Source organism: Solanum stenotomum, chromosome 3, assembly GCF_019186545.1.
Source record: "Solanum stenotomum isolate F172 chromosome 3, ASM1918654v1, whole genome shotgun sequence".
NCBI classification, from domain to species: Eukaryota; Viridiplantae; Streptophyta; class Magnoliopsida; order Solanales; family Solanaceae; genus Solanum; species Solanum stenotomum.
This window is the reverse complement of record NC_064284.1, coordinates 3,702,099-3,728,186: the sequence shown is the minus strand read 5'-3', so window position 1 is coordinate 3,728,186 and position 26,088 is coordinate 3,702,099. Positions and strand designations below refer to the sequence as shown.

General features: G+C 32.8%; 4 protein-coding genes across 5 annotated transcripts in view; all 4 read right to left on the bottom strand.

Moving 5' to 3' along the window:
• Positions 1-222: 222 nt before the first annotated feature.
• Positions 223-3,236, bottom strand: LOC125858408 (protein SAR DEFICIENT 1). Of its 2 annotated transcripts, none has more exons than XM_049538179.1 (7): positions 3,029-3,236; positions 2,849-2,924; positions 2,194-2,758; positions 1,612-1,772; positions 1,334-1,528; positions 1,151-1,235; positions 223-744 (listed from the first exon to the last, which is right to left on the bottom strand). In XM_049538179.1, the coding sequence occupies exons 1-7, from the start codon at positions 3,121-3,123 to the stop codon at positions 599-601; spliced, it is 1,323 nt and encodes a 440-aa protein (XP_049394136.1). In that variant the 5' UTR covers positions 3,124-3,236; the 3' UTR covers positions 223-598. The 2 variants fall into 2 exon arrangements, with proteins under 2 accessions (XP_049394136.1, XP_049394137.1); XM_049538180.1 differs by having other exon boundaries at positions 2,849-2,926; positions 3,055-3,222.
• Positions 3,237-10,518: 7,282 nt separating this feature from the next.
• Positions 10,519-13,776, bottom strand: LOC125858410 (glycosyltransferase BC10-like). Its single transcript, XM_049538182.1, has 2 exons — positions 13,077-13,776; positions 10,519-11,176 (listed from the first exon to the last, which is right to left on the bottom strand). Exons 1-2 carry the CDS (start codon positions 13,704-13,706, stop codon positions 10,535-10,537), a joined length of 1,272 nt encoding a protein of 423 aa, XP_049394139.1. The 5' UTR covers positions 13,707-13,776; the 3' UTR covers positions 10,519-10,534.
• A 3,227-nt stretch (positions 13,777-17,003) lies between these two features.
• LOC125858400 (AP-3 complex subunit delta) lies at positions 17,004-20,110 on the bottom strand. The gene has a single exon (XM_049538161.1). The coding sequence runs from the start codon at positions 20,031-20,033 to the stop codon at positions 17,121-17,123; it is 2,913 nt and encodes a 970-aa protein (XP_049394118.1). The 5' UTR covers positions 20,034-20,110; the 3' UTR covers positions 17,004-17,120.
• Positions 20,111-21,548: 1,438 nt separating this feature from the next.
• LOC125858407 (histidine--tRNA ligase, chloroplastic/mitochondrial) overlaps positions 21,549-26,088 on the bottom strand; it is a 10,576-nt gene continuing 6,036 nt past the window's right edge. The window contains exons 6-11 of the mRNA XM_049538178.1: positions 25,779-25,853; positions 24,820-24,937; positions 23,645-23,787; positions 23,363-23,491; positions 21,991-22,154; positions 21,549-21,868 (exon numbers count right to left, since the gene is read on the bottom strand). Coding sequence (XP_049394135.1) covers positions 21,730-21,868; positions 21,991-22,154; positions 23,363-23,491; positions 23,645-23,787; positions 24,820-24,937; positions 25,779-25,853 — 768 coding nt within the window. The 3' untranslated portion in view covers positions 21,549-21,729. The remainder of the gene's footprint in view (positions 21,869-21,990; positions 22,155-23,362; positions 23,492-23,644; positions 23,788-24,819; positions 24,938-25,778; positions 25,854-26,088) is intronic.

Sequence of the window (26,088 nt, the reverse complement as noted above, 5' to 3'; positions counted from 1 at the left end):
ATAAAGTGGTGGCAGGCACCGGTAATAGGATTAGCTACCGGTGTTTGCCATCAATGCAGGTAACTATAATTTTTCAATTTAATTTTTAACTGTTCATGTTCAATTGCTTGATTTGATTTGGTGTAAATACTAGGTTTTGTACCTGCCAACTTCAGAACAATTTTGGAAATTTCAAGAAGTTGTAAGAAGGGTACTGTAAATAAAATAAACAAGACATAACTGAATGCATAATCAAAGTAAAAATTTGCATTAATTTGTTCATTCAAATGAACAATCACTCTCTACAATAGACAATTCAAATTTGAATCTTAAAAAAAAATAAAATTGAAACATACTTTTGCATACTATTGCCAGACCACACATCTTTTACAAAGGGGTGGCGCAACTTCTACAACAATTTTCAGCCCTTTATTGGGCAAAATTTTGTTCCTACACACTATGTACATTTACCTGTAAGCATAAGTTTCATTCCTTCATTGTCTTCTGTTTACAAGAATTCAAGTTAACTTCTATATGCTGACAATGTAAAATTTAACACAATTCTCTATTAGAGGATCCATCTGATAAGTAACTACCACCGCTATTATCAGCAAGTGTATCAAATGTAGTTAGGATTACCAATCCAGTCATTGTATTCGACTAACTGTTCAGATGCATCTGTCAAAATTGTGTTTTGTTGATAGGATCGTATCATTGGTTGTTGCTGCTGATGAACATTTGGATACTCATCCACCATTGGTTCTCCTGTTCATATGACAAAATCATTATATTATGTATTAGTAGTAGTTAATAACCAACACATTGTACTAATGTGTTGACTCTTGCTAATAATTCCAAAAACTTGTGTTTTTTGAAAAAAAAGACCTCTTTTTATAATCTTGCTAATAATTCCAAAAACTTGTGCTTTGTGCATGGTGGACATATGTGATACTATTAGGAAAGCTTAAACACATTAATTATGACCTAGTAATCAATGAAATGGATCGAGAACCATGAGGTTTCATATTTAAATTCATATTAGGTGATTTCATCATCTGTTCAAATTTCGATGCACAGAGTTACCCAATATCTATGCTGATGAAAAGAGTAAGAAATAACTCGTGTGCTGGCCCAAACACCATAGCTTTTTTTTTTTTGTATGAAGAAGTACCTTGAGTTAGTAGTGCTGTCTCATCAACTTCCTCTAAAGAACTCCAATTGGCATAAGCCTCCTTCACCAAATTCTGGATATAGGCCTATTAATTAACAGTTGTACAGATATTAGCAAAGTGTTCAAATACAAAATTTACAATATCTCAAGAATCAAACTCACAAAGTGCATATAAAATCATACCTTTTGTATTCCTGGTAAGTCATGAGTAGGGTAAATTTGCCCATCAATAACTGCCCTAACAACTTGACAAATCGGAGTAAGGATTAATTCGTAGTTTGGTCCACGGGCCATGAATAACTTTGAGCCCATCTCACAAGTTTTTGCATGCTTGTATGTTGCTTCCCACATTTTATCTGACATTCCAGTTCCCAGTATCTGTATAATCACAAACAGTTTAAGAGATCTTTGTAATTCATATTTAATTTATATTTGTTTTGTGTGAGTAGCTAGAGGCTTACAGTTCTAATTTGTGGTGTGTCAATAGTAGCCAACTTCAAGAAATCTTGTACAGTGTTGATGCCTTTTGAAGAGAGCTTTCTGCGGAAAGGTCCATCTTTTCCAATCTTCTCAAGGCGCCACACTTCATCTCCTAGTGCTGGTGGGTAATGTTTTTTGTACACTGCAACATGTTTAACATGACACAAACTCATTAATTTTCAAGTACCATAAGTAACCTATAAAAAAAAAGTCAAATTACATGCTATAACATATACATTTTTTTTAATGGAAAAGGGTCACAAATGTCCTCAAACTTGTGAAATTGAAAAAAAAAAATTGTTATTTGTTAACAGTCAAATAATTTTATAAGAACATTTTATCATATCGGAGTCACTAAGTGAGCTTGTCCTAACTCCTAGCTAGCAGAGAGATTGCTCGGATAGTAAACATACTCAAACCTCCAACCCTAAGGTTGTGTGTTCGAGCTAAGCAATAAAATATGAAATTCAGAATAATGAATCTAAGGACTTTTGTAAAGTTTAGAAAATTAGCTTTGACTACCAAAAGAAACTCTAATGAAAGAAGAAGAAGAGATTGCTTACATTCTCCGCGGTGATCTTTAACCACAAACGATTCAGTAACGGCTTCTGTAATTCGAACAGTAGTTTGATTATTTCCAATTTGAACCACTTTTGCGCCAATTCTGAATTTCCGGCTCCGAATCCAGCTCGAATTGTCAGTAAACTCGATTTCCCCAACGGAAACGACGCCGTCACGCATCGTGAAATTGAGTTCGCCGGTAAGCAATGGCCTCTTTCCGGTTCTCTCCTTAACGACGTGTTTGTCGAATTCTTCGCGAGTCCAATTAGTTTCAGTATCTCCGGACGGGAAATCTCCGTTAAGTACGACGAGTTCTACTTTGATAGGGTAAGGTAAAGTCGCCGGAACCATGCCTTCGCCGCTTGTATCCACCAGAAGAATTTGAAGACTCTGGCCGTCGTCGCCGCCGGCGACGACTTTGCTTCCGGTGAATATTGGTTGCGAGAGCTTTCTGTTGAAAATGAGACGAAGATTCGATGGTTCTAGTGCTTTGATTCTTAGTGAAGGAGATCTCGTTAATGAACGACATGAATAACGCCTTAGTCCATTCTCCACTTCCTCAGGAATCTGCAAAATCAATTTCACGTGACAAAGTTAATTTCATAAACTTACGAAACATAAAGTTTAGTAATCATAAGTGAAATTTTAAGCCCTTACCACTCGACGGAGCATCGGTTCCAAAGCAGAAGACAAGTTCTCTAGGAAATTCGCCTTCATTGCTTCCTTAATAACACTACAAAAAAAAAAAAAAGGATTTACTATATAAGTCAGGTAATCGTGAAATTAAATATGTACATCGACATGAATTAATTGATATTTGAAAAAATCGAGACGTACGAAGCGAAAGAAGGTGTAGTAGATCTCATGCGTTTGTAATTCGGTTGGTTCGTATCCGGATTAGAGTTATCTAAAAACCGTTTAGCTGCTGCCATTTCTGTATTGAGGAGTAAAGTGTGATAAGCTCAAGAAATTTTCAGTAGATGTGGGATGGGCAAGTATACGTATGCTTATATATATAGGGGAAGAGTATCTAAATTAATGTAATAAGTGGTTTATAATAAAAAGGAATAAAAGCATAGGTTATAATTATTTGTAATATTAAGTGTTAAATTGGGTAATTAGAGAAGTTTCGAGGAATGAAGAAAGAAATAGCGTGGCAAGAGAGGGTTATTCCCAACTTCCAAATGATCTAAGGCAGCCTGATGTAACGACTTTAACGTCAAGCCCCGCTTCAAGTCAACGGCATAAAAATCCAAAAAATATAGTAACAACTTAATTCTTCGTATCGTTTACATAAAATCAATAAATACGTTATTGTTTAAACTTATAAGCCGATTAAACTAGTTTGTAAATATATTTTGACTTATCTACGTGTTTGATGACATTGAAAGACAAAAAGAGTATATAACTTATAAGTCGAGATTAATCAAACATCATAAATTGGCCACCCATAATTTATGATTTTAGAACTTATAAACTTTTAAAAATATGTGTTTTTAAGGTATTGATTATTATGAATTTTAATTTTTTAAATATATAGATTATTGAAATATCTTTTTAATAATTTATTACTTAAATGAAAAAAATGTCTTTTAATGCAATCTTATAAATTCCAAGAAAATTATATATGTCAATGAAGATATATCTGTTTTTTTCTACTATAGTATAATATACACAAAAGTGTATGTAGATATATGGATATGGATGTATTTCCTCATTTCCAATCAAAGAATTATTTCATTTTTTAAAGAATTTATTTACTTTACTCACCATATATATACAAAAAGAACTCTCCCAAAACAATTCAGCTTATAATTTCTCCAAAGGAAAGAAAAAAAGTATAGATCGGGACAAAAGAACTACTAGTACTTAGTTAATTAGTAGTAGTACTAATTAAATAACGATAGGTTTAAGGTATATAAATACACAGATAATACTACAATTTTAGTAGTAGTTTTTTTTGGTCTAACTAACCCTTCCCGTAAACTAACATTATTTGTGTGTGAAACTTTTTTTTACCTTACAAATAAGCAGATACAAATTTTAAATTTTTGGATCCACATATTTTGAATCTATTTATTTAGGTCATCGTTATTTATATATTTATTTTGTGTTGATCTTTAATTTATGTCCTCGTAGCAAAAAGATAAACACAAAGGTAAGAAAAAATTAAAAAATAATCTATTACATTTTTATGAGAAAGAGAACCCTTTATACAATTATTATCTATTGAGTGAATCACAAATACATAATTTATCCCACTACACACATAACAAACACACACACACACAAAGGTTGACAGGAAGAATGGGACAAGAGAAGCCCAAAAAGCCACACATCCCCACAAAACGAACTTCCAAACCCCACACTGCATTTTTTGTCAATTGAATATATTTGAATTATGTGTTGAACAAAAATAAAAAGATATTTTTATTTGACTACGTGGGTAGCTACAAGATAAAAGAGACAAAGACTTTTTGTTGATTAATAATACATTTATAATATAAGGACGTTACTTACATAGAAAAAAGGAAAATAGGATATGGACCGCGTACATATAGTTTACTTTTAATTTTGAATTAAGACTTTCTTGGAATTATTATATTTTTTTATCGTACTTATTTATTAGGATCAAACGTTTATCATCATATCAAAAGTTATAACTGATAGCAAAGACGTAATTTTATTTCTTAATTAAGTCCATCAAACAAGCATCATATTTGATCATGACTATGATCCAAACGCTTACCATCATGTCAAAAGCTACAAGTGATAGCAAAGGCATAACTTTATTTCTTAATTATGTCCACCAAACAAACGTCATGTTCGATCATGACTCTGACCGGACTTTTACTATCATGTCAAAAGCTACAAGTGATAGCAAAAGCATGACTTTATTGTGTTATATCTGATCCCTTGTAAATTTGTCCCTGGCGGGCCTTGCCTACCCAACATCCTTTTGTGTTATATCTGATCCCTTGTAAATTTGTCCATTTGAAATAATTTTCATTTTTTACCTTATATTATTGTGTTTGTAATTTTTTTAATTGTATTTATTTTAGGGATAAGAGTCTAAAAAATATCCCAAGTTTGGTTGGATTTGTTGTTGCGATACTAAACTTTCCTGATGATCTATTACCTCCCTAGACTATTTAATACCGTAATTTAAACATATATATTTGCCCACGTGGACATAAAAAATAATGCAAAATTATAAATAGTAATGTGTCCACGTGGGCACATATATACCTTTAAAATACACTATTAAATAATTCAGGGGGTAAAAAATACGGTATTGAATAGTCTAGGGAGGTAATAGGTCCTTATGAAAGTTTAGTATCACAACAGCAAATCCGACCAAAGTTGGGGTATTTTTCAGACCCTTATCCCATTATTTTACATGCCTGATTTTTGATATACTTATTTGTGCAAAGAATATCGAAAACAACTTACATATCAATAATCATATTGTAGGGATAAAATTGCGTACATAATCCTCACCAAACCGTATTTGTAGGATTAACAGACTGAATATATTATTGTTGTAGTATAACATTTATGTATATAGAAAATGATCATATATATCCACTTATATATTTTAAATATAAGAAAATAAATTTACGGTCTCTTTTTTTTTTTTCAACTGATCATCTCTTAGAACTGAAATTAACATTTATGTTACGCTAAATTCAACGGAACTTGAGGTGGCTATATTACAAGAAAAGTTTTGGATTTGATCAAAAGCGAATTCAAAATTTGAAATTTATGATTTTGAATAACAATTTGAATCTAATAGACATTAATCAAACCCATGTATTTCATCATATATAACTTTGCTCTTGGATTTGATTAAGGAAAAAACAATACTACAAGAAAGAACTTTGATAGTAATAATTGTGATTATGAGTTAGACTCTTGGGAACTATTAATTAAAAAAATAAGAGAGGAAATGATTATTAAATTATTATCCATGTTATTTAATTTAACGTTTATGTTGTGTCTCCAACAAAATTAAAATAATAATAATAATAATAATAATAATAATAATAATAATAATATATATCTTGCTGCTCAAGAAACTAAAGTCATTGTACTATATATATACGTGCTTGTCATGTCATACTAGCTATTCTTTTTAACATTATATAAAAATTTAAGGGCCCTTTAAAGATATGATTAGTCCAAACTATTATGTATATATTGAAAATGTTTTCAAATATAAACCCATAAAATTGTTTCCGTGTGAAATGATTTTTTATTTTGTTATCATGAATTTCTTCCTCCGTTTTATTTTATTGGCTCATGACATGACACACACACACACACACACACATATATATATATATATATTATGAATTTATTTTACTAAATGTTGAAAGAAAGAAATATTTTTTTCTTAATTTACTAAAATGAATAATAATACAAGTAAAAAGAAAATTTATTTTTAATAAATTAAAAGACTAATTAAGTAAAGTAAGATTCCCCCAGGATCTAGCATTATGTATCCCAACATGGCAACATATGTTGTCTTTCTTTTAATAGAGAAAAACACGAGGAAATAATAAGAATTGGCATCCCATTTTTATTTTATTTTTGGATAAGACTATTATTACTCACTTCTTCTTCTTTTTTTTGGAACGTTTGGTCATATAATTTGGGACTTAAATTTTAAGTTTTGTTTTTAAATCAATGATTATTTTTGAAATTTGTATAAAATTTCGTCAACTTCAAATCATTATTTCAAATTTCAAATTCATTATTCTTTTTTCAGTTCACCTTAGTAGTAATTGTTTTTACAGATTTATAAATATTTTAATTATAAAAAAAACACATAAATAAAAATAAAATAATCAAAATTCATCTAAATTACTCCTTCCGTCTCAAATTAATGCGATAAAAAAAAATAACCGTCCAAATTAAGCAGTGTGTAGTTTCGCCGAATTGCCTTTCATTGAAATATTTGTTCATAAAATGATACAAATTAATTATTATGGAAGTTTCGAAGAATTGCTTGAGAGTGAGTAATAAAAGTCTTATAAAAAAAAAAAGTAATAATAGTCCTCCTTATATGTCTAAAAAAACTCGGTTTGGTGTTTTTTTTTTTTTTCTTGTTTTCTTTTCTTTTCATCTCTTCAATTCTATACAAACAGGGGGGGGAAAGAAAAAAAAAATGCCAGGAAACAAAGATGTCCTTTCCTAAGAAATAAATTTTAATGACTTGTCTTTGTCTGTCTTTATTTCATTCTATTCAAAATAATAATTGACATTTAATCGCCAAAAACTAATTCAAAATAATTAATGTTTCATAATATTAAAAAGGTATTACTTCTTTTATTATAACCGTGGTCACATCTTGGTTAACTTTCGCCAATGAGATATGTTATCTCTCATCAATAGCGGATATCAAGTAGCCTCTCTCCATCAAATCTAAGACAAATGAGTAGAAATCGCCTAGTACTTCACTGTTATTATCTCCACAGGGATTTGAATTTGAAACATCATAGTTCTCAATCCATTTCATTTGCACATTCCTAATCACGATAGTAATTATGTTGATCTTAAAATAAGGAAAATCATAACTAAATTCATGTTGGTTTTTATTTCAAAATCTAAAATCAATTAAACATCTATTGTTTTGAATTTGAGGGACTAAAAGAATCTGAAAAACAATCACAAGTTCACAACAATATATTTAGTGTAACTATTAAGTGGAGAACAACACCAATAATATATTTAGTATAATTTTACAAGTTAGTATGGAAAGAATAGTCTTAGTGTTACCTTGTGATATATGATAAAAATGTTATTTTCAATAAGTATGATCGATTAACGTATATCAAAATTAGTAAGGAAAAAAAAAGATAATAACGTATAAAGATAAATGTCAAAAATACATCTAAACTATTCCCTTTTTTGAGTTTCATACCTAAATTATCACTTATTAGTTTGAGAAACAAAAAGTAATAATTTAGCTATGAAACTCACAATCTCAATAATTTAGATATGAAACTCAAAAAGAGAATAATTTAAATATATTTTTGACACTTATTTTTAACATATATCAAATTCATAGTCATTTTCGTCTGAGATTTACATGTTGCTATTGGCCGACCATATTAAAGGCACATGTCTGACTATTTTTCAAATTTGATAGATGAATAAAAGTTATATTTCGGCTATCAATTTTGTCACGATTTAAATTATTTTTTTCCTTTCTTCTATTTACGGCGCATTTAGATATAGATTAAATTTTTAAAATATGTTTTTCAAGTTTGCTTCTCAAAACTCATTTGGTTATACATGTGTCAAGAAAATCTAGTATCAATTTTTCACTCCAAATATCTTTTGAAAAAAATAGTTTTGAAACTTTTTCTTCACAAAATTCTCATAATTTCAAGTGAAATGTATGTTCAACAGTAACTGCATTAAATGTACTAGCAATGACTTTGGAGGAATTATTGATTCAAAACTTTCTAGCACTACACCCCCTTTTCACTATCTCAAATAGCGCACTAGTCGTAAGAGAAAGAAGTATCGAATACGGCAACTCATCCGCTGAGCTGGTCGAAAGAAGCAAGCAAAGAGTCTTAGTCTAAAGAAAAAGCCTATTCCTATTCTAGAAATCCTGCAAACTATTAATCAAAAGTACTTAGCACTCACAGCTACAATTGGCGGAAATTAATTGACCCTGCATCTATCCCAATGAATTTTTCGCTTTTCCTTAGCCCTCTTCTTTAGCACTGGCTTACAGAACTTTAATTTCAAATATCTTTTTTGAAAAAAACTTACTTCAAACTTTTTTAAAAAAAAATTACTATTAGAAAATGAAAATTAACGACAGATAAAATTTTGTAGTCGCTAAATAACAAAAATATGAACACATAATCTTACTTAGCTATGAATTATAAGAATATTCAATTAATCAGACATGTTCTAACAATGAATTAGTTACAAATTACTGATAAATTTTATAGTTAATTTCATACTTTCTTGTAATAAATATGGCTAAATTCATTTCCAAATGCCTACATAGTTTATAATAATTAAGTTCAAGCAACAGAATGATTGAAACCTTTTCAGGCAAAAAAATATGTAAAAAAAAAAACATAAATCTGATACTTACAAATATATATATTACTATATATTAATGCTGCGGACTATTATATAGTACTAAAATTATTAATTAGTCGGTCGTTGTATGTCCAAGTCACTTGGTCCTTGTCATTTCATTTTCAACAGTACACATATTTTTCAAATTCAATCCCATCGACGAGTATAGCACTCATCGCTTTTTTATCCAACGCAAATTTATACTCGGTTTCGTCCAAGTTTACAAGAAAACAAGTGCTAACAAAAGATTTTATGAAATTTTTTTCCACCTATTTGTATTTATCTAGAATATCAGGAATATATTATATCCAGAGTCGCTAAAAAATTATTTAAAGAAAATATATTATAAGTTTTTAGCCAACAGAATTCGAATGAAACTTGCTGTAATAAGTTTTTTATTTCAACATTCTCATATTTTACTACTAACGATATATAAGAGATTTTTTTTACAGTAATCACGTACCATATTCAAAACGACATAATTCATAGAGTATATCATACACACACCAAAAAGGATTTTGTGTGTGGTCTTAGTTTAGTTTAGGTCAGGTCTAGTCTGTTGAACAATTACAAAGAAGCTACCAAACAAAGACTTGGAAATTTTCAATAGAGAAAAAAAAAACCCTTATTAATTCCTTTATTCTTTTGGGGAGAAGTACACTTAATACTTTAACTAATAAAGTCTGCAATTTTCATCACATCCGAAAGCGTTGATTATCACTCAATTAATAGTTATTAATCTCATATAAAATCATTTTTTCCACTTAATTCAATTTTTTTCAATAAAAAAAGTAAATTTCTAAAATAATACTCCCTCCATCCCATTTATGTGACACACTTTTCTTTTTAATCCGTCTCAAAAAAAAATGTCACCTTACTATAACTAGAAATAATTTAACTTTAAAATGCCTCTTTTACCCTTAATGAATTGATTTTCAACCATGCCAAATATTTAAGAATTTTTAGACTATAAATTTCAAAAGTCTTTTCTTTTATTTATTACACATTGTATCAAATCAAACTGTGTCACATAAATTGAAACAGAGAAAGTAACTATTAGTCTAGAAATCATTTGAGAAATCAAGTCTCCTAAAAAAAATAACCGATTGAGTTGTAACACATGCAAATAAATAGAAATGAATATGATGTATTATCAGTCCCACTGAACTCAATGCAGGAACTGGAAATAATTAACAAAAATATTCAAACTTTTAAAAAATTACAAATATTAATTTATCCAAATTTCATGATTTTAGGAGCAAATCTCAGAAGCCTATCTAAAGTGCTTGGCAAAAACTTCCTAGCAAACAAGTAACACATGTTACTGGGCCGCCCATTATACTCACATTTGGTCCCATTTCTCATCCCATTAAGCAAATCTTCAGTCACTTCAGGCCTAATAAATTTTGTTGGATGAGGCCCACCTTTGGCCCAATCAACCCAAGTCAATGTTCTATTTTCATTTTTCCACCAATATTTCATTGTCACAAATGTTGGCAAATAATGTTCATCTGAGTAACATGCTGGCCTACAAAATCTCTTGAATAAATGAGAATATTTTTGATCTGATATTATGTCCATGGCTATCTCTCGATCGACCTCGAACCATTGGGACCCTTTTCGCCATTGGTCTAGGGTGACCAATGGTTTCATTTTCTTGCTGTAACGACCTCGTCCCACGGGGCTTATTAAGTCGTAAGACTCCATGAAGGTGTTTGCGGAGTTGATGATGTAGTTGTAGATGGTTGTGAAGTTGTAGAGAGGAATGCATGACTCTGAAAGAAGCACGAAACGCTCGTTCGATAGGTCTAATAATGCGTTCGCTAGTAATCGTTGTTCTGCTTCCACCATGTTAAATTTTCCCCATTCTACTTTCTGCAAAAAGTTTTTTAAAAACACGTTAAAATGTTAAGTTTATGATTTACTAAACAATTAGATCTTCCAACTAACTAGGTGGGAAAAAAAAAAGGATTTTTGCAAAAGTAAAATTTTAATGGACTCAAAATTACTTTCCTAAAAGCCCAGATACTTATCCTTCTATAGTGATTAATTGGGCCTAATCCAATATGGGCTCTGCTTCAAACATAAAGTAAGGAAGTTGAAGAATTAACCTAATTAAATAATTGTTCACTCGACTGCTTTAATTACATGTATACTAACTATAAAAAGTAAACTGTAAATTTGACCGACTATTTGTGTAAAAAGATTCTAAACTGTTTGTGGAGTCCAACATGCCCTTCTAGTGTTCACGTGCAAAAGATAAAGATGCCAAGGCATAGAAGAAAGGAATTTCATAAAATGTAGCAACATATAGTAGAAGGAAAAAGTGTTTTTTTCTCTAAGTTGGTAAAAGGAGTAGAATAAAAGAAATCTACAACAAAAAGTGCTTGTCTTGACAACTTACTCACTAGTCTCTTGTCTTAAAAAACTTTCATTTTCAATCGTTAGGATCAAATATTTATCATTATGCCAAAAGTTATATAACTGATAATAAGTAGAGGTGAATTTAGGATTTAAAACATTTATAGATATACTTAAAAAGGTTTTAAATACACTATTAATATAAGAGCAAAAATTATTAGTTTCCCGTTAATCATAGATAACACTCTGGATCCATTATTAATAATATAGACCAAACTTTATTTTTTAATTAAATTTATCAAACAAACACCATATTTGGTACATCACACAAGTCTCTCCATAAGCATCATAATTGGCATTAATTACACAATCACACAAGTGTCGTAAAATAGTCCAATCTTACAATATTATAGCCAAAGAGTACCAGGATTCTCGGTAATTAATGCCAAAAGACGCGTTTATAAAACACCAAGACATATAAATGGTCTAAGTCAACTAATATATGGTGATCTATATTCATCAAAATCCGCTAGTATTATTACTATTTATAATATTGCATCATCAATAATATAAAATTTTATATTTGACAGATTTAGAATTTAAATTCTATGAATTCAATTTAACGCGTACATCCGCCCCTGCTCAGTTTCCGTGCTGTCTAGTAAAACACGGACCATTTGATACGGCACCAGTTGAATTTTTCTCCTCATCAACTCATTATATATTTTTCCACTATACTAGGTTTGTGCGTAATATTTTATAAATTAACTTGTAGATCTCTATGTGACCATGAAAACAAACAAAACATTACTTTTTGTAGCTAATTTAAAAAATTGTCATTGCATATGAATCAGCTATAAGAAAAATATTTAAATTATATATACAGATAGTACAAAAAGTGTATTATTAAGTTATCAATCAATTTTGTCAGAAGTTCACGAATTAATATACATATATATTTATTTAATTTTTTAGTACAAATATAAGATCTATGGAAAAATAACTGAATTCGTCCGAATCCATAAATCCCATGCCTAGCTCCGCCTCCGGTCTAACGGAAGGTTAATTGTCATTTTTTTCATCACATTACAATTAATACTTCTCATATATTAGTTCGAGTTCAAGCAAAAATAATAATAGTTTTCTCATCTGTTAAAGCTTTGATAGACAAAGTTATAGAATAATTTGGCCACAATTATATATCAAAATACTTATGGTTAAATATTGAGTTTAGGCAAATGAAGACGTTGAGTACTTAAGAGAGTGCATGGTAAATCCCATATCCGATAAAAATGCTATCTGTACCAATAAACAAACCTTATACCCTAATAATGTGTCGTAATGACCTAGATTCGAAGCATAGCAAAAGCAAATTATAATTAATTAATCAATAGTGATAGTAAATTAAACTTACCTTACTTGCTACTCTTCTGCCATGAAAAATAGGTCCTTCTTGTGGAGCAGTTCCATTAAAAGATGGTTGAGAATGAATATAAATAGAATAAAGACCTTCATGTCCTTGGAAAAATCTTTCCCATAATGGAGCCAATGGTAAACTTCCTCTTGCAAGAAACATAAAAGCAATCTTTGGTTTTCTCTTAAATGGCAAATCACTGACACGTGGCACCATCATAGCCCTCGATATCAACTCTTCATCTTTCATATCATGTTTAGGAGTACTTAATTTTGGTGTCTTCATAAAATCTTTTAACCCTATTCTACTAGGGTCTAAAATTTTGTTCTCATTATTTAAAACAAGAGGAATTTGTTGTTGAGGTTGTGGAAGTGATGGTGGTGGTGGTGGGGGTATTGGTATATGGGGTGGGGGTGGAGGTGGAGGTGAGGTTAATTGGATTATTTGGGGGAAAAATAATTTGTTTTGTAAAGTGTTGGGAATTAGATCTTGGAGATAAAAAAATAGTGTTATACCAATTACTAAACCAGACCCAAATAAAATAAAATAGGACACAAGATTATGGAGGTACCTTTGAGAAATACTGAATAGTTTTGTAGTAGTGAATTGATATTGTTGTTCATTCTTCATTTTCTTGAAACTCTATGGAAAAAAATACTACTACAACGACACTGCAATCCCACGAGTAGAGTTTGAGGAAGATAAGATATACGCAGAATCGCAAACCTTGCTTTTTACCTTTGTAGAATAGAGAGATTGTTTCTTGCGGAAAATTGTGGGTTGGGTTATCCAACACACAATCAAACACAAAGCGAAGAGAGAAGAAATAACACAAGGATGAATAAATGGACAACTACAACTCTTATATATATTCGAATAGTTAGTCTCCAAACTTATAAGAGAGATTTTTCCTATCCTACTAGATTTTCTTTCCAAAATTTATTAGGACAATAGATTTTCTAAATCAATAGAAATTATGAGTTTTCTAAAAATATATAAGAGATAAACAAATTCAAGACATAATTAACAAGATAGACCCTAACTCGAAAGAAAAGAATTCGAAAAAAATACTAAAATGGAGCAAAGCAAATGAGGAGGAAGAAGAGGAGGAAATATATATAGTTGAGATGGAAGCAAAAAAATTAACTACATGCTTTTTCACTAGAATTAGACACAAGACATATTCTAATTAATTATTATTTTAACTAATTTGTTTTATATCTCCAAGACATTCATGTAAGGATTTCAATAATATGTAAAAAAAAATTGTATTTAATATTTACTTTGATTTACCTCTCCTATTTATCTTTTTCGTACTACAATAATCTGAACGCGTTAATATCAAATACAATTATTTGTAAAAGAGAGGTTCTTATAGAAAAGAATTTTACTAATCTGGATTAATATTAATTACATGAATTATTATAATGTAGAAAAAGATAGAAGTGGAAACGTGATGATCTAATCATTGTTGAAAAAATGTGAGAGGAAGAAGGAATTGAGTAATTGTGAAAATTACCAGAGAGAGAATATTCTTGGAGTTGATGTTGAGACATGTTGAGGGAATATTTATTTATTCAACACATTTAAGAAAAAAATGATTAGTTTTTACAGCTATAATTTACAAGTTTTTTTTGTGTTTTTTTTTTTTAGAAGAAAGATGGAGGAGGAAGAAGAATTTGTGTTATGCCAAGTGGATCCCAATTAATCCAAAATATTCCCATGACTTCCGGAAGACAACCTTAGGCATTGGCAACTCCACGTACCTGTCTCTCATTTCTATTTTGGGTTTTTTTTTTAACCTTCGTAACAAATAATTTTTCCGTGGGACATGAGTTTATAATATAGTAACATAACATTTCACAAGTTATTTTCGAAAATAACTTTAATAAATTACATGAACCCATAAGTTTTAATAATTTAAAGGTTGAACTCATCAACTGAAATTTTAGATTTACCTCTACTAAATCCCTTTTGGAATTTTAGTTGACAAGGATTAGAGAAAATCAAAGAGATTTTTTCTTTTAGCTTTTTAAATTGAGATACATTAGTTTCCATTATAACAGAACTTATTCTTTGGGAATTGGGATGAATGTTGAAAAAAGTGAGGTAATTCCGTAACGGTAAGGTAGATATAAGAAATATAATAGAATACACGTTTTACCTTAATTTGATGTGTGTTATTATCAATAAATATTTTATGATTTCCTAAAATGAATGTATGGTCAAACATCAGCCATGATTTGTGGCATTTCTTATGGTTCCCTCCTTTTCCTCTTGACGTATCTAAAGTGGTACTATTTGATTTCTCACTTCGTTGTTTTTCTTCCAAGCAAACAGTACAGCAACAAGACAGAGAAATCACATACGCATTGCAGACCTTACCCTTACCTCATAAGATAGAGAAGTTGTTTCCAATAGACCCTCGGCTCAAGTAAAGCATCCAAAGACAGTTTGAAAAAAGAGAATACAGAAATGAAAGCAGTAACAACAATGAAAGTTTCGTCCACTGTATACCTCTCATGTATATCAAGCTCTTGATCTGCTGATCATGCAGTGAGTCTTTGAATCTAGAGTTTTCTGAGATCACATCTCCTTCACACAGTCTCTTATGACAGTTGAAACCAATAACAGAAACAATTTTTTGATAAGAAAAACAGAACAGAATATATACTAGGCAGGCAACATTGGAGGAAAAAGGGGAGGGGTTCTCTGCTTCCAAAAATTCTGTAAGGTGATTCTTTCTACACTAAGATATTTCCATTTTTTCTTTCAGACATCTGCTGCATCTGTAACTCTTTTCTTTTTTGGTTAAGTAAGACGTCTGTCTGCAGTAACAATAGATTCACACTCATGGATAGAAAACAATGGAAGATGTTTCTCATGCCAGCAGAACAGAAGTAAACAGCAAAGAATTAAGTCAGTATAATCTCCCTCAATATGCTCAACCACTTCACAGCTGTTACACAGCCGAAAATCCCAAACTGAGGTGGAATCCCAATATTGGCAGCCATACAATTTCAGTAATGTGTCAGTTATGGCAGTACAGAATCCATAGTTGTTTAGAAGGTTAGAATGCAAGCTTCTTGATAATAACAAAAGGGATAACAAATAATGGTTTCAGTTATTTAGAAGGGACTGCTTGTCTATTGGTCCCTCTCTTGATTTATACACCTACCCTCATTCCACAAGGATTGCACTTGCACTTCACATGAGCGGAATCTACCTGTTGGTGGTGGAGGTCTCTACCACGAAGCAAACCTCACTTGTGAAGGTTTTTCTTAATCAAATGGAATATAACTCATCTTTGGAGAGAATGAGTTTTTCTTTGGATTGGCATTTGATGAAGGAACTGGTTTTTTCAGTTATAACACCAATGTACAGCAATCCTACAAGCAGCTCGCTCTTAGGCACAATGTCAAAAGTGTATTTCGCCTAAATCTTTTAACCTGTGCATATTTTTCTGATTATCATAATCTAACATGTCCATATTCTCTTTTTTTCTGAGTTATTATGAACTCTCACCAAGCATGTATTGACCTCATGATGAAAAATTCAAAAGCATTATATCTTATCCACCAACTATAGGAGATTACGAATCTTTTAGCTTTTTCCATAGACTATGGATTAGCCCTCTTATATTCTTATCAGCCACTATATCATTTTTCTTGGGGCATTTATACAGCGACTATAAGCACATTTAATTTTGATTTTGGAAAAGGTCTTGGTGCCTATCTTTTTACCTTTCATCAAACTAGCAAAGAATGTGACTGAGCATGCACACATAGATGAGAGATGAATAGAAAAACAAATAGAAGCAAAGGATCATAACCAGTCAAGGCCTTATAAAGGTTTCCTAGTACAAGTGTTGAGAACTCAAAAATATACCCTTCCCAAAAGATATTTCACACGGGGAAAATAAAAGGCTGGAGAAAAACCACTTCACCAATTGCAAGTATAATGAGTAACCAAAACAGTAAAAAAAAATGAAGTGTAATGTACAGAAGAACTCACCTAAGGCATATTGAACAAATTTTATCATTGCTACAAAAGAAAATCAGGAATAACAGGTGATTGTGCTGCTAATGTTAGAGCCCCGTCTGCCCTTTGTCTGGATTTATGCTTGCCGTGGTGATGGCTAACCTTCTGTTTATCTCCCTCTTCATGTTCATCTCTATCTTTTGCAGTACTTCTATGTTTCTTCTCTTTACCACGAGAATGGCGTTTGCTTCTTCTCAAATTTGCAGTGTCTTGTTCAGAATTCTCCATCATTTTAGAATCTTCTTTTGGTCCAGAAGACTTGTCTATATCTAACTTGTCCTTCTGTCTTCTCTTACTTGATGACTTGTCAGACTTCCTAGTTCGTGATGATGATGTTGTTGCTTCATCACCTAAAAGAACATCTCTCACAGCACCAGAGATTAGGTCATCTTTTGACTCTACCTTTTTGGCAGGGATAAAAGGTCCATCCCCATCATCCAGTTTCACTACTACAGGCCTAGGCTTTGCTTGGTTTACCTTTTTCTTAGAGAAGAGAGATTGTTCTGTCAGCTTAATCAGATCATCAGCCTCATCATCAGCACTATCTCCAGTCTTAAGGTCATTAGCAGGTGGGTAATCATCATATACCATCTCCTTTTTCTGTGACTGTAAATAATATAGCCCGTGACGTTTGCGATGCTCAGCAAGAAGAGATGTCGATTCAGTTGATTCAAATTCTTCCTTATTTTGCCGATCTGACATGGTAACGTCATCCTTCTCAGAGGAAATTGATTTTCCAAGGGAGAAAGAAGTGGGTATATGCAACCCAAGGTCACCACATATCGCATCCAGATCATCCAGACTTTGATTAAGCACCATTCCTTCAGGAATAGGCACCCTTTCCTGAGAACTTGCTGAAACTGGACCAAGCTCTTCTGAAAAAGCTTCAGCAATTAGTTTGATCATTTCATGAGTCTTCTTTTGTCCCTTGTCATTGTCTTCTTCCCTTTTCACCAAGAAACCAGGTAATTCTTCTCTTATCAGTTCAACCAAACCAAGGACATTTCTTGACCTCTCCAGTATCTCCACCTCATGGCTTCCTGCTAGTGGCCCCAACGTTATTTCTATGAGATCTAATATGTTAAGTATAGACTCTTCAGTGATTGGCTCTACCTTTGAGGAAGTCGAGGACAACCACTCATGAGCAACAGACATATCCTCAAAACTCTCTACTGAAACATCCCTAACAGATCGATGTAACATCCTGGGATTCAACCCCCCATCATCTGTGTCACTATCAGCAACTGGTCCAGTTCTTACAAACTGAGAATTCTCCTGTACTCTTCCATGCATCAGATCTGCCATTCCTTGAGAAGCTGAAGAAATAACTCCTTTGGTAGAAATAGAGTAATGCAGATAAAAGGTAAGTACTTTGAATGCAGACTGGATATATACAGCTTTTATTGATGATGGCAATAAACTGGTTCTTGGTTGCAGCAGTGCTTCCACAATTTCTGATGGATTTTTTGAAAATCGAACATACTCCCCTGACACCCAAGCAGCTGCTGATAAAATCCTGTGTACGAAAGGATTGCCAAGCAATGCAGGATCAATAAGCAAATCACGGCCAACTCGAACAAGTTCTGGTCTTGCATCTTTGACTCTCATACCTATATCCACAAGCTGATTCTCTATTTCCTCCCCCTTCTGACAGTGCGGAATTCTCGACATTTCCCCAAGAAGTGATACATACCAATCAAAATCCACAATTATGTCATACACATTTCTTGAACATGTCAACAAGATGCATCCCAGAATCTCATTACAGAACTCTGGGTCTGACTTAAGAGCATAATTAATCAAAACCTTGCAAATATCCACCACATTATCCTCATAAACCATGGATAAAACAAGCTGCAAGGCCTCAAGTTTAATATTTGCATCCGCATCACTTAACGATTTAATCACAAAATCCTTATTCTCCATGACTGCCCACAAATGCTTTGGTGCAACAATGGTAAGTGCTTGCAAACCAAGATACTTGAGATTTGGATCATCTTCATTCAAGAACTCCTTAATCTTCTCAACAGCAAGCCTTACAGCAGAATCATGCTCACTGAAACTACTAACAATAGTCCTCACACACTCAAAAGCCAATGACTTCGCACCCGTTTTCTTCAAATGGTCACAAATTGGCTCCACCAGCTTTTTCCCCAACCTCGGCTCCAATGGAGCCAACTTCACAAAAATCTTTAAAACTTTAATCAATAGCCAATTATTCCTAGAATCCGCCAATATCTTATAAAATTCAGGCGCTAAAGGGAGATAAGATTTAGGTTCTTTACAAGCAAGCTCACAAAAAACACCCACAACAGCAGATACAATTGCCGGATCAGAATTCTCCAGATTTTCCACTAATCTCTTAAAACAAACCCTAACCGCATCTGGATATAACTCAAACAGTCTCAAAATAATAGCAATTGCCTTCTTCCTAGTAGAACCCTTGTTACTATTCAGTAAAGTAAATACCTCGGGAGTTAAATCTCGGGCTAAATCAGGTGTAGAAATGAAATACAAAGCATGAAGAGCGAGGCTTACTTCGTGCGAATTAGGAGATTGAAGGTCCTTACGAAGCTGATGAGTCAGCAGGAGGATGACGTCAGTAGTTGAAGGATCGAATGAAAGCGAAGCGGCGAGATAAGCAATGCGTTTGAAATTGAAAGACTGTGAGGAAGAGAGTTCTATAGCATGAAAAGCAGCCCAAGACATGTCGACGCCATGGATGGAATGCAAGTAAGTGAGTTTCTGAAGAGCAATGGCTTTGGTCTGTTGATCGGTGGACTTGATTTCACGGCGGATCTCGTCGACGGCTTTGGAGATGAAGGATGATTCATCGCCGACGAAGAGACGGAGACCTTTGATTAAGTCTTCTAAAGATCGTTGGAAGAGAGAATCGAGAAGAGAAGGACTGGCCATTACATCAATTTGTTGCTTTGCAGCTGTGAGTGTAGTTGTTGAGGTTCTTTTAGAAAGACGCCATGACTCTGGATTGCTTGGGATTTTAGTTGTTTGGACAAACAAACAAAAAAAAATGCAATTTATGAGTTGTATTTTTGAAAATGTGAGTTATAAATTTCATTTCAAAAATATTGTTTAAAAAGTAAATCTATTTTGCATAACTTGAAATGCTCGTATTAGTAAAAAATTTCAATCAATATCAGGCAGGTGAGATAAATTAATTCAAGAATTTAATCAACATTGGGCAAATGAGATAAATTAGTTCAAAAATCACCACCAGACGTGTGAATTGCNACATCAATTTGTTGCTTTGCAGCTGTGAGTGTAGTTGTTGAGGTTCTTTTAGAAAGACGCCATGACTGTGGATTGCTTGGGATTTTAGTTGTTTGGACAAACAAACAAAAAAAAAATGCAATTTATGAGTTGTATTTTTGAAAATGTGAGTTATAAATTTCATTTCAAAAATGTTGTTTAAAAAGTAAATCTGTATTATAAAATTTGATGAAGCTAAAATATATATTTTGCATAACTTGAAATGCTCGTATTAGTAAAAAATTTCAATCAATATCGGGCAGTTGAGATAAATTAGTTAAAGAATTCAATCAACATCGGGCAAATGAGATAAATTAGTTCAAGAATCGCCACCAGACGTGTGAATTGCATTGTACTCGTTCTATGTTTAGCAGTAAAAAAAAGTCATTTCGTTGAGGAATTTTGTATTTTTAATACAATACAGGGTCATTTAATTTGCAGATTAAGTTATTTTGGGATTATAATTATTGAACTAATTTATCACATTAAGAGGTGGAATATCTAGAATTAAGTTTGGATTAAATTTAGATATCTCACCTTATTCCATGAACCAAACGACCAAGTATGAATTAAAGAGTACCAAAATGGTATAATTAGAGTTTCCACCTATGTTCCCTTCTTACAAAGAGTATGCATATTTTTTAATCAAATTAACAAAGGTTTATGATCACAATTGGATATTTAAAAATACCAATGTAGGAAGGAAATAATAGATAAATCAACCGGAAACTACATGTTTAGGGAGATGCATGGAGTGAAAATGTGAAATATCTTTTCCACATTAAAATGTTAATTTAGTTAATGCAAAGCTTAGTACAAATATCTGTATATATACTTGTAGTCTTCTACTATAAAACATTGTTTTGCATCCTACTTTACTTTGGTAGTTCCTCAATTTTGCCCCTAGTATTTTAGGCCTTCTCCCTGTTCTAATGGCAATTAATTTATTATTGTGGCTAGAAACTTAAATGTTTATGTATGTTTAAGTGCACTATGTATATAACTTCTAATTCAGAAAATCTCCAACTTGCCTTAAATTACACAGATTTTGGAATGAGATGTATCCCAAGAAGAGTCAAAAGAATACAGAGGATTTACATATTGAAACCAGTTAGTTTTATATTGAGGCCTTATTTATTTTAATTGATATTACACAGGCAATAAGATTTCAAGCCTGAAATTGGATAAATGGGTTTTCTTTCACCAACATAAGAAAAATATAACTGCAAAATTTAATACCTCATTGCTTTGCCATCACTAAAAAACCAGCTATATAAACAACTTAGAATTATTATAAAAAGAATGGCAAAAAAGCTATTGCATACACCAAGACACTGTTCCGTCACTCCAGTTCATCAAGTTTTATCTCCAATTGCTCACCTGTTGAAAGAGTCTTAACATTGACCATGCCTTTTTGCCATTCAGCCTTTCCAACCAAAATCAATCTGTGTGCATTTATCCGTGCTGCTCGCTTGAACACCCTTCACAACAAGTAATGGAAAATTGGAAGTATTGAGTTTCAAAGTGAAACAGCAAATACATAATGAAGCTGCAGGGAGCTACATCAACAAAGAATAGTGAATCTATATAGATCGTAATGTACCACTTAAGTGGCTTGTTCTCCAAAACCAGATCAACGCTTCGCCCTTTTTCCCTGAGAATGGTGGCAACTGCAGATGCCGCACCTTGAAGTTCCTGATCCAGTGAGCAGACAATGTTCTCTACTTGGAGGTTAAGTTCTGGTAGGAGTCCCCTCTCCTTGAGTAGCTGAGTATTCCCCAACAGACAAAGCATAAACAAATACCGTTTAGACCTAATCTTCTAACAGAAAACATACAGATGACACAAAAAGGCTAGAAAGGGTATGTCCCTGCAACCAATGGTGGTTTTCAAATTGAAATTATGCAATAGAGCTATAAAATATTACTGCAGCATTTCACAGATATCAAAATGGAAGGAGGAAGCTTCCTCATAGAAGAAAAAGAAGAGTTCTAAAGTACACAAAATACTGACTACGACTAGTGGCAGCTAGCAACAACCCGCCACCCCCCACCCCACCCCACTCCTTCCCCTTTTATCCTGGAAGTAAAAAGGATCAAAATAAAATCTCAAAAATGACAAGCTCAAAGATCTTTAGGTGTTCTCCTTTATCTTGCACTCTAGTGATTCATAGTGCAAATCTACCATGAGCTCACAGACAGTTTCTAAATCTTATGTAAAGAAAACTTGTTCCCTTTGCTGACACCTTTCAACATCAAATCTGCTCACATACTCGATACTCCATCTTTATCAGCAAGACTTATCCCAGGAGAAACTCATCTTACTGAAAGCAACTATTCTGTGAAATAAAAGGTTATAGATCTCAGGGAAACAAGCAAAGTTGAGAAGACTGCCTTGGTTGGAGCCCTTAGTGCAATCATGGAATTTTAGATAAGGTAGTGGTGTTTGTCAGAAGCAATCCTAGAAGTATTAGAATCATGCTTGCTATTTTTGTTCCTAGATTTTCATATGTTTTTGTAAAGGGGCTTTCTGTACTACATAAGTATTGGTTTATAATACAAATCGTTACCTTCTCAAAAAAAAAAAAAAAAAAGATAAGGTAGTGGTGATTGTCATTTGCTGCATGTTTGTGTGCACAAGGGGATCTATTTCATGCCCTATGCCTACAAGTGTTGCTATATGCAGGTCACCGATACAGGCATGGAGAAAACAGAATCTGTGATGTTCAAAGATTTAATAAATTTCACAAGAACCAAAAACTTGAATTGGATGGAAAACTGAGAATAGTAGTGAAGCAAAACAGGCAAAAGAAGTCCATCTCAACAATGTCCATAAAATTAATGTGAACTTCCACCTAAGTTCAAAGTAGAAGTATTTCATGCTTCACAGATCATCAATCGGAAAAAAAATGAACTTTTTATCTCTAACATCCAGTAAAAGGAAAAAAAGGACTGGAAACAGGAAGTTCTACTCACTTCTACTATCACAGCATCACCAAATCCAAATCCACAAGCTGGAAGATCATCGCCTCCAAAGGTAGATAATAGCCGATCATACCGTCCACCACCACAGATAGCCCGGAGCTTTCCTTCACGGTCAAATCCCTGCAGGAAACTGTAATTACTCAATGAAGTGGAAGAGATACCCATTTACGAGCAAACAGTTTATCAGTAAGACAAATCCAACAAGCAGTTAACCAATTCCAAGTCTTCTTGCACAAAGTTCAGAATACTATCAAAAATAATCTCGAGTCTAACCTCAAACACAATCCCAGTGTAATAGGCCAAACCACGGACAATTGATGCATCAAACTGAAGCCACTCTGAATAGCCATACTTCTCAGCAAGTGAAAATAGTTGCTTCAAATCAGATAGTGCTTCTCCTGAGGCCCCAAGTTTCTCTGCACAAACAAAAAGGTATAAAAACCAAGATCAGAAACCTCTAAGCTATACTATTTACTTATACATCAGTAGAGGATTTCAACTGTTCCGTTTCGAATGCAGGTAGAAATACAATATTCATCTGGAAAATTCACATAAGTTCAAGAAGAGGATATCTTAGAAGTTCTATCACTTCATATTCTCGTTAACAATCTACAGCTAGACTAGACAAAGCTCTGGTGCAATTCATACAACATTCATGGATCCACTTCCTGGGTGCTTAACAGGTTCTAGCAAAGACGAAACTTCCATGAAATAAAACCTTTTTTACATGATATAAAACTTCCAAACTGAATAAATTATGGTACATACAAAGGGGTATTTTGGACAATGCATAACGCTTTCAACTCCAATTATCTTTTGAATTTTTTTTTTTTTTTTTTTTTATGACAAGGGAAACCTGCCGCCACTACCCTTTGGGTGCGCACATGGTAAAAAATATTTAATAATCTAACAATATATAAATTTCAAGTCTGAAGAATTTATTTTTGATAGGAAATGCCAACATAAGCTGCTACTGATTTTTTACCCATCCGGAAATATTATGCACCCTCCAACAGCTAATTTAATATCTTCTACGGTACAATTCAGGTAATATACAAGGTCAAACTAACTTTTTTTTTTGGTAAAGTAATTAAATGATATTAGAAAGCATCAAGAAGATGCAAAGTCACAAAGCACAATGTGCAAGAAAGCTGCTCCAAACAGAAATATTTTTTGATAACCGAGAAATCCGTCTGTGACCCGCCCTTTGGACCAATCACAGCCTTCTAATGGAGCTAATGGAGCTAGCTTGGCAAAAACTTGAGAAACAGTCAAAAGGGGCCATACTAACTTGTTCGCAATCATCTACATTAACTAGTGGGCATGTATGGATGAAGGGAATAATAACATAACAAGTGAAGAAATAAATTCCAAGAGATACTTCTTGAGCAACAAATAGAAGAAGACCATAGGTAAACCTTAGTGAAGTAAATGCTGTAACGGCCAACCTTCTAACTTTGCCAAAGACTTCAGTGACAGGACTTGCAATAGGTCTTCAATAGCTACCTCTGACATATCAGCAGACAACAGATCTTTCCTGATATCATCCATTGGAATCTTTCCGATCTATTCAGACAAGAGGGTAACAGGAGTTGATTAGAACAAGAAGACTGAAACGTACAGTAGGAGATACGTAAATCAACTATATTATAAACAACTGTCTGTTCATTAACTGGCCCTCACCACGGTCACCAAAAAATAAAAAATAAAAAGATTGAGCTCCTAGTAGAAATAACAATGCTAGGTTCCTTTTAGAAGTAAAAAACTCAATAGACTCCTTTAAGATGTAATGCTAAAAGGGTACCTTTGAAAGTAAGTGATAGCCTAGGGGAAATGACACCACCTCCAACCTTAAGGCTGGTAGTTCGTATCACCAAGAGAGAAAAGTGGAAAACAGGGCCACTTTTGACTCCAGGTCGAGGGGTTTGTGATTTGGCTTATCATGTGAGAAAAATGCAATAAGCACAACTCTGATATAAATAAGTTGCACTTTTAATTGAAGACCCACCCTGAAGAGTAAACTTCTGACTATTGGAATGAAATGGGTCTGAATAAAGTGAAATAGAGGATTAATATAACCGGCCTCAATTAACTTGTGATTCAATGTCTATCTGTATCATATCAAAAACAAAACAGAAGTAGACAAGCAGAATAGAATTTCATGCAGGATCGTGACATCAAGTTGCCAAACATATTCCACTACCTCAGAATAGACAGTAGTCTTTTTTAAAAGTAAGAATTAGGCATAATATGATAAGAAAACCCATAACCAGCTCACACTTAATGCCAAAGAAACAGTTATCCAACTGAAAATGAACAGATGCAATCAAGTAACCAGTGTGTTCTATTGCCTTTTTGGAATACTATTATTCAAACAATAAGAATTGAATTACATTATCAAACTGACCTTGTCTATAATGATGCAAACTCTACCAAACATATTTTCTGGGACGGAATAGCACCTCAATACTTCTTGCAAGACCTATCAAATAGCACATGATACTTTCAATACAGAAACAGATCAAAATCACATTTGAGTTGTTTAAGCTGAAACAGCACCATAAATGACATCCTTAAGAAGAAGACATCATGTAACAGGCATTAACTCAAACTTATTTCCAAGGAGATTTGCCTAACTTCCGTAATACAAGAAAACTCGTTAACTCACTGAAGATAGTTAGGCCTCGTGTAATGCTTGTCAAAAGGGAAAAGAAGAA

What these genes read in the sequence shown, in the direction of transcription:
- LOC125858400 (XM_049538161.1), bottom strand. Translation starts at nt 20,033, where the DNA reads ATGGCCAGTCCTTCTCTTCTCGATTCTCTCTTCCAACGATCTTTAGAA.
- LOC125858408 (XM_049538179.1), bottom strand. Translation starts at nt 3,123, where the DNA reads ATGGCAGCAGCTAAACGGTTTTTAGATAACTCTAATCCGGATACGAAC. An exon ending in ACACACCACAAATTAGAACT is followed by an intron (nt 1,529 to 1,611) that starts GTAAGCCTCTAG and finishes GTGATTATACAG; the next exon opens with ATACTGGGAACTGGAATGTC. An exon ending in ACTTACCAGGAATACAAAAG is followed by an intron (nt 1,236 to 1,333) that starts GTATGATTTTAT and finishes GTTAATTAATAG; the next exon opens with GCCTATATCCAGAATTTGGT.
- LOC125858410 (XM_049538182.1), bottom strand. Translation starts at nt 13,706, where the DNA reads ATGAAGAATGAACAACAATATCAATTCACTACTACAAAACTATTCAGT. An exon ending in GCAGAAGAGTAGCAAGTAAG is followed by an intron (nt 11,177 to 13,076) that starts GTAAGTTTAATT and finishes AACTTTTTGCAG; the next exon opens with AAAGTAGAATGGGGAAAATT.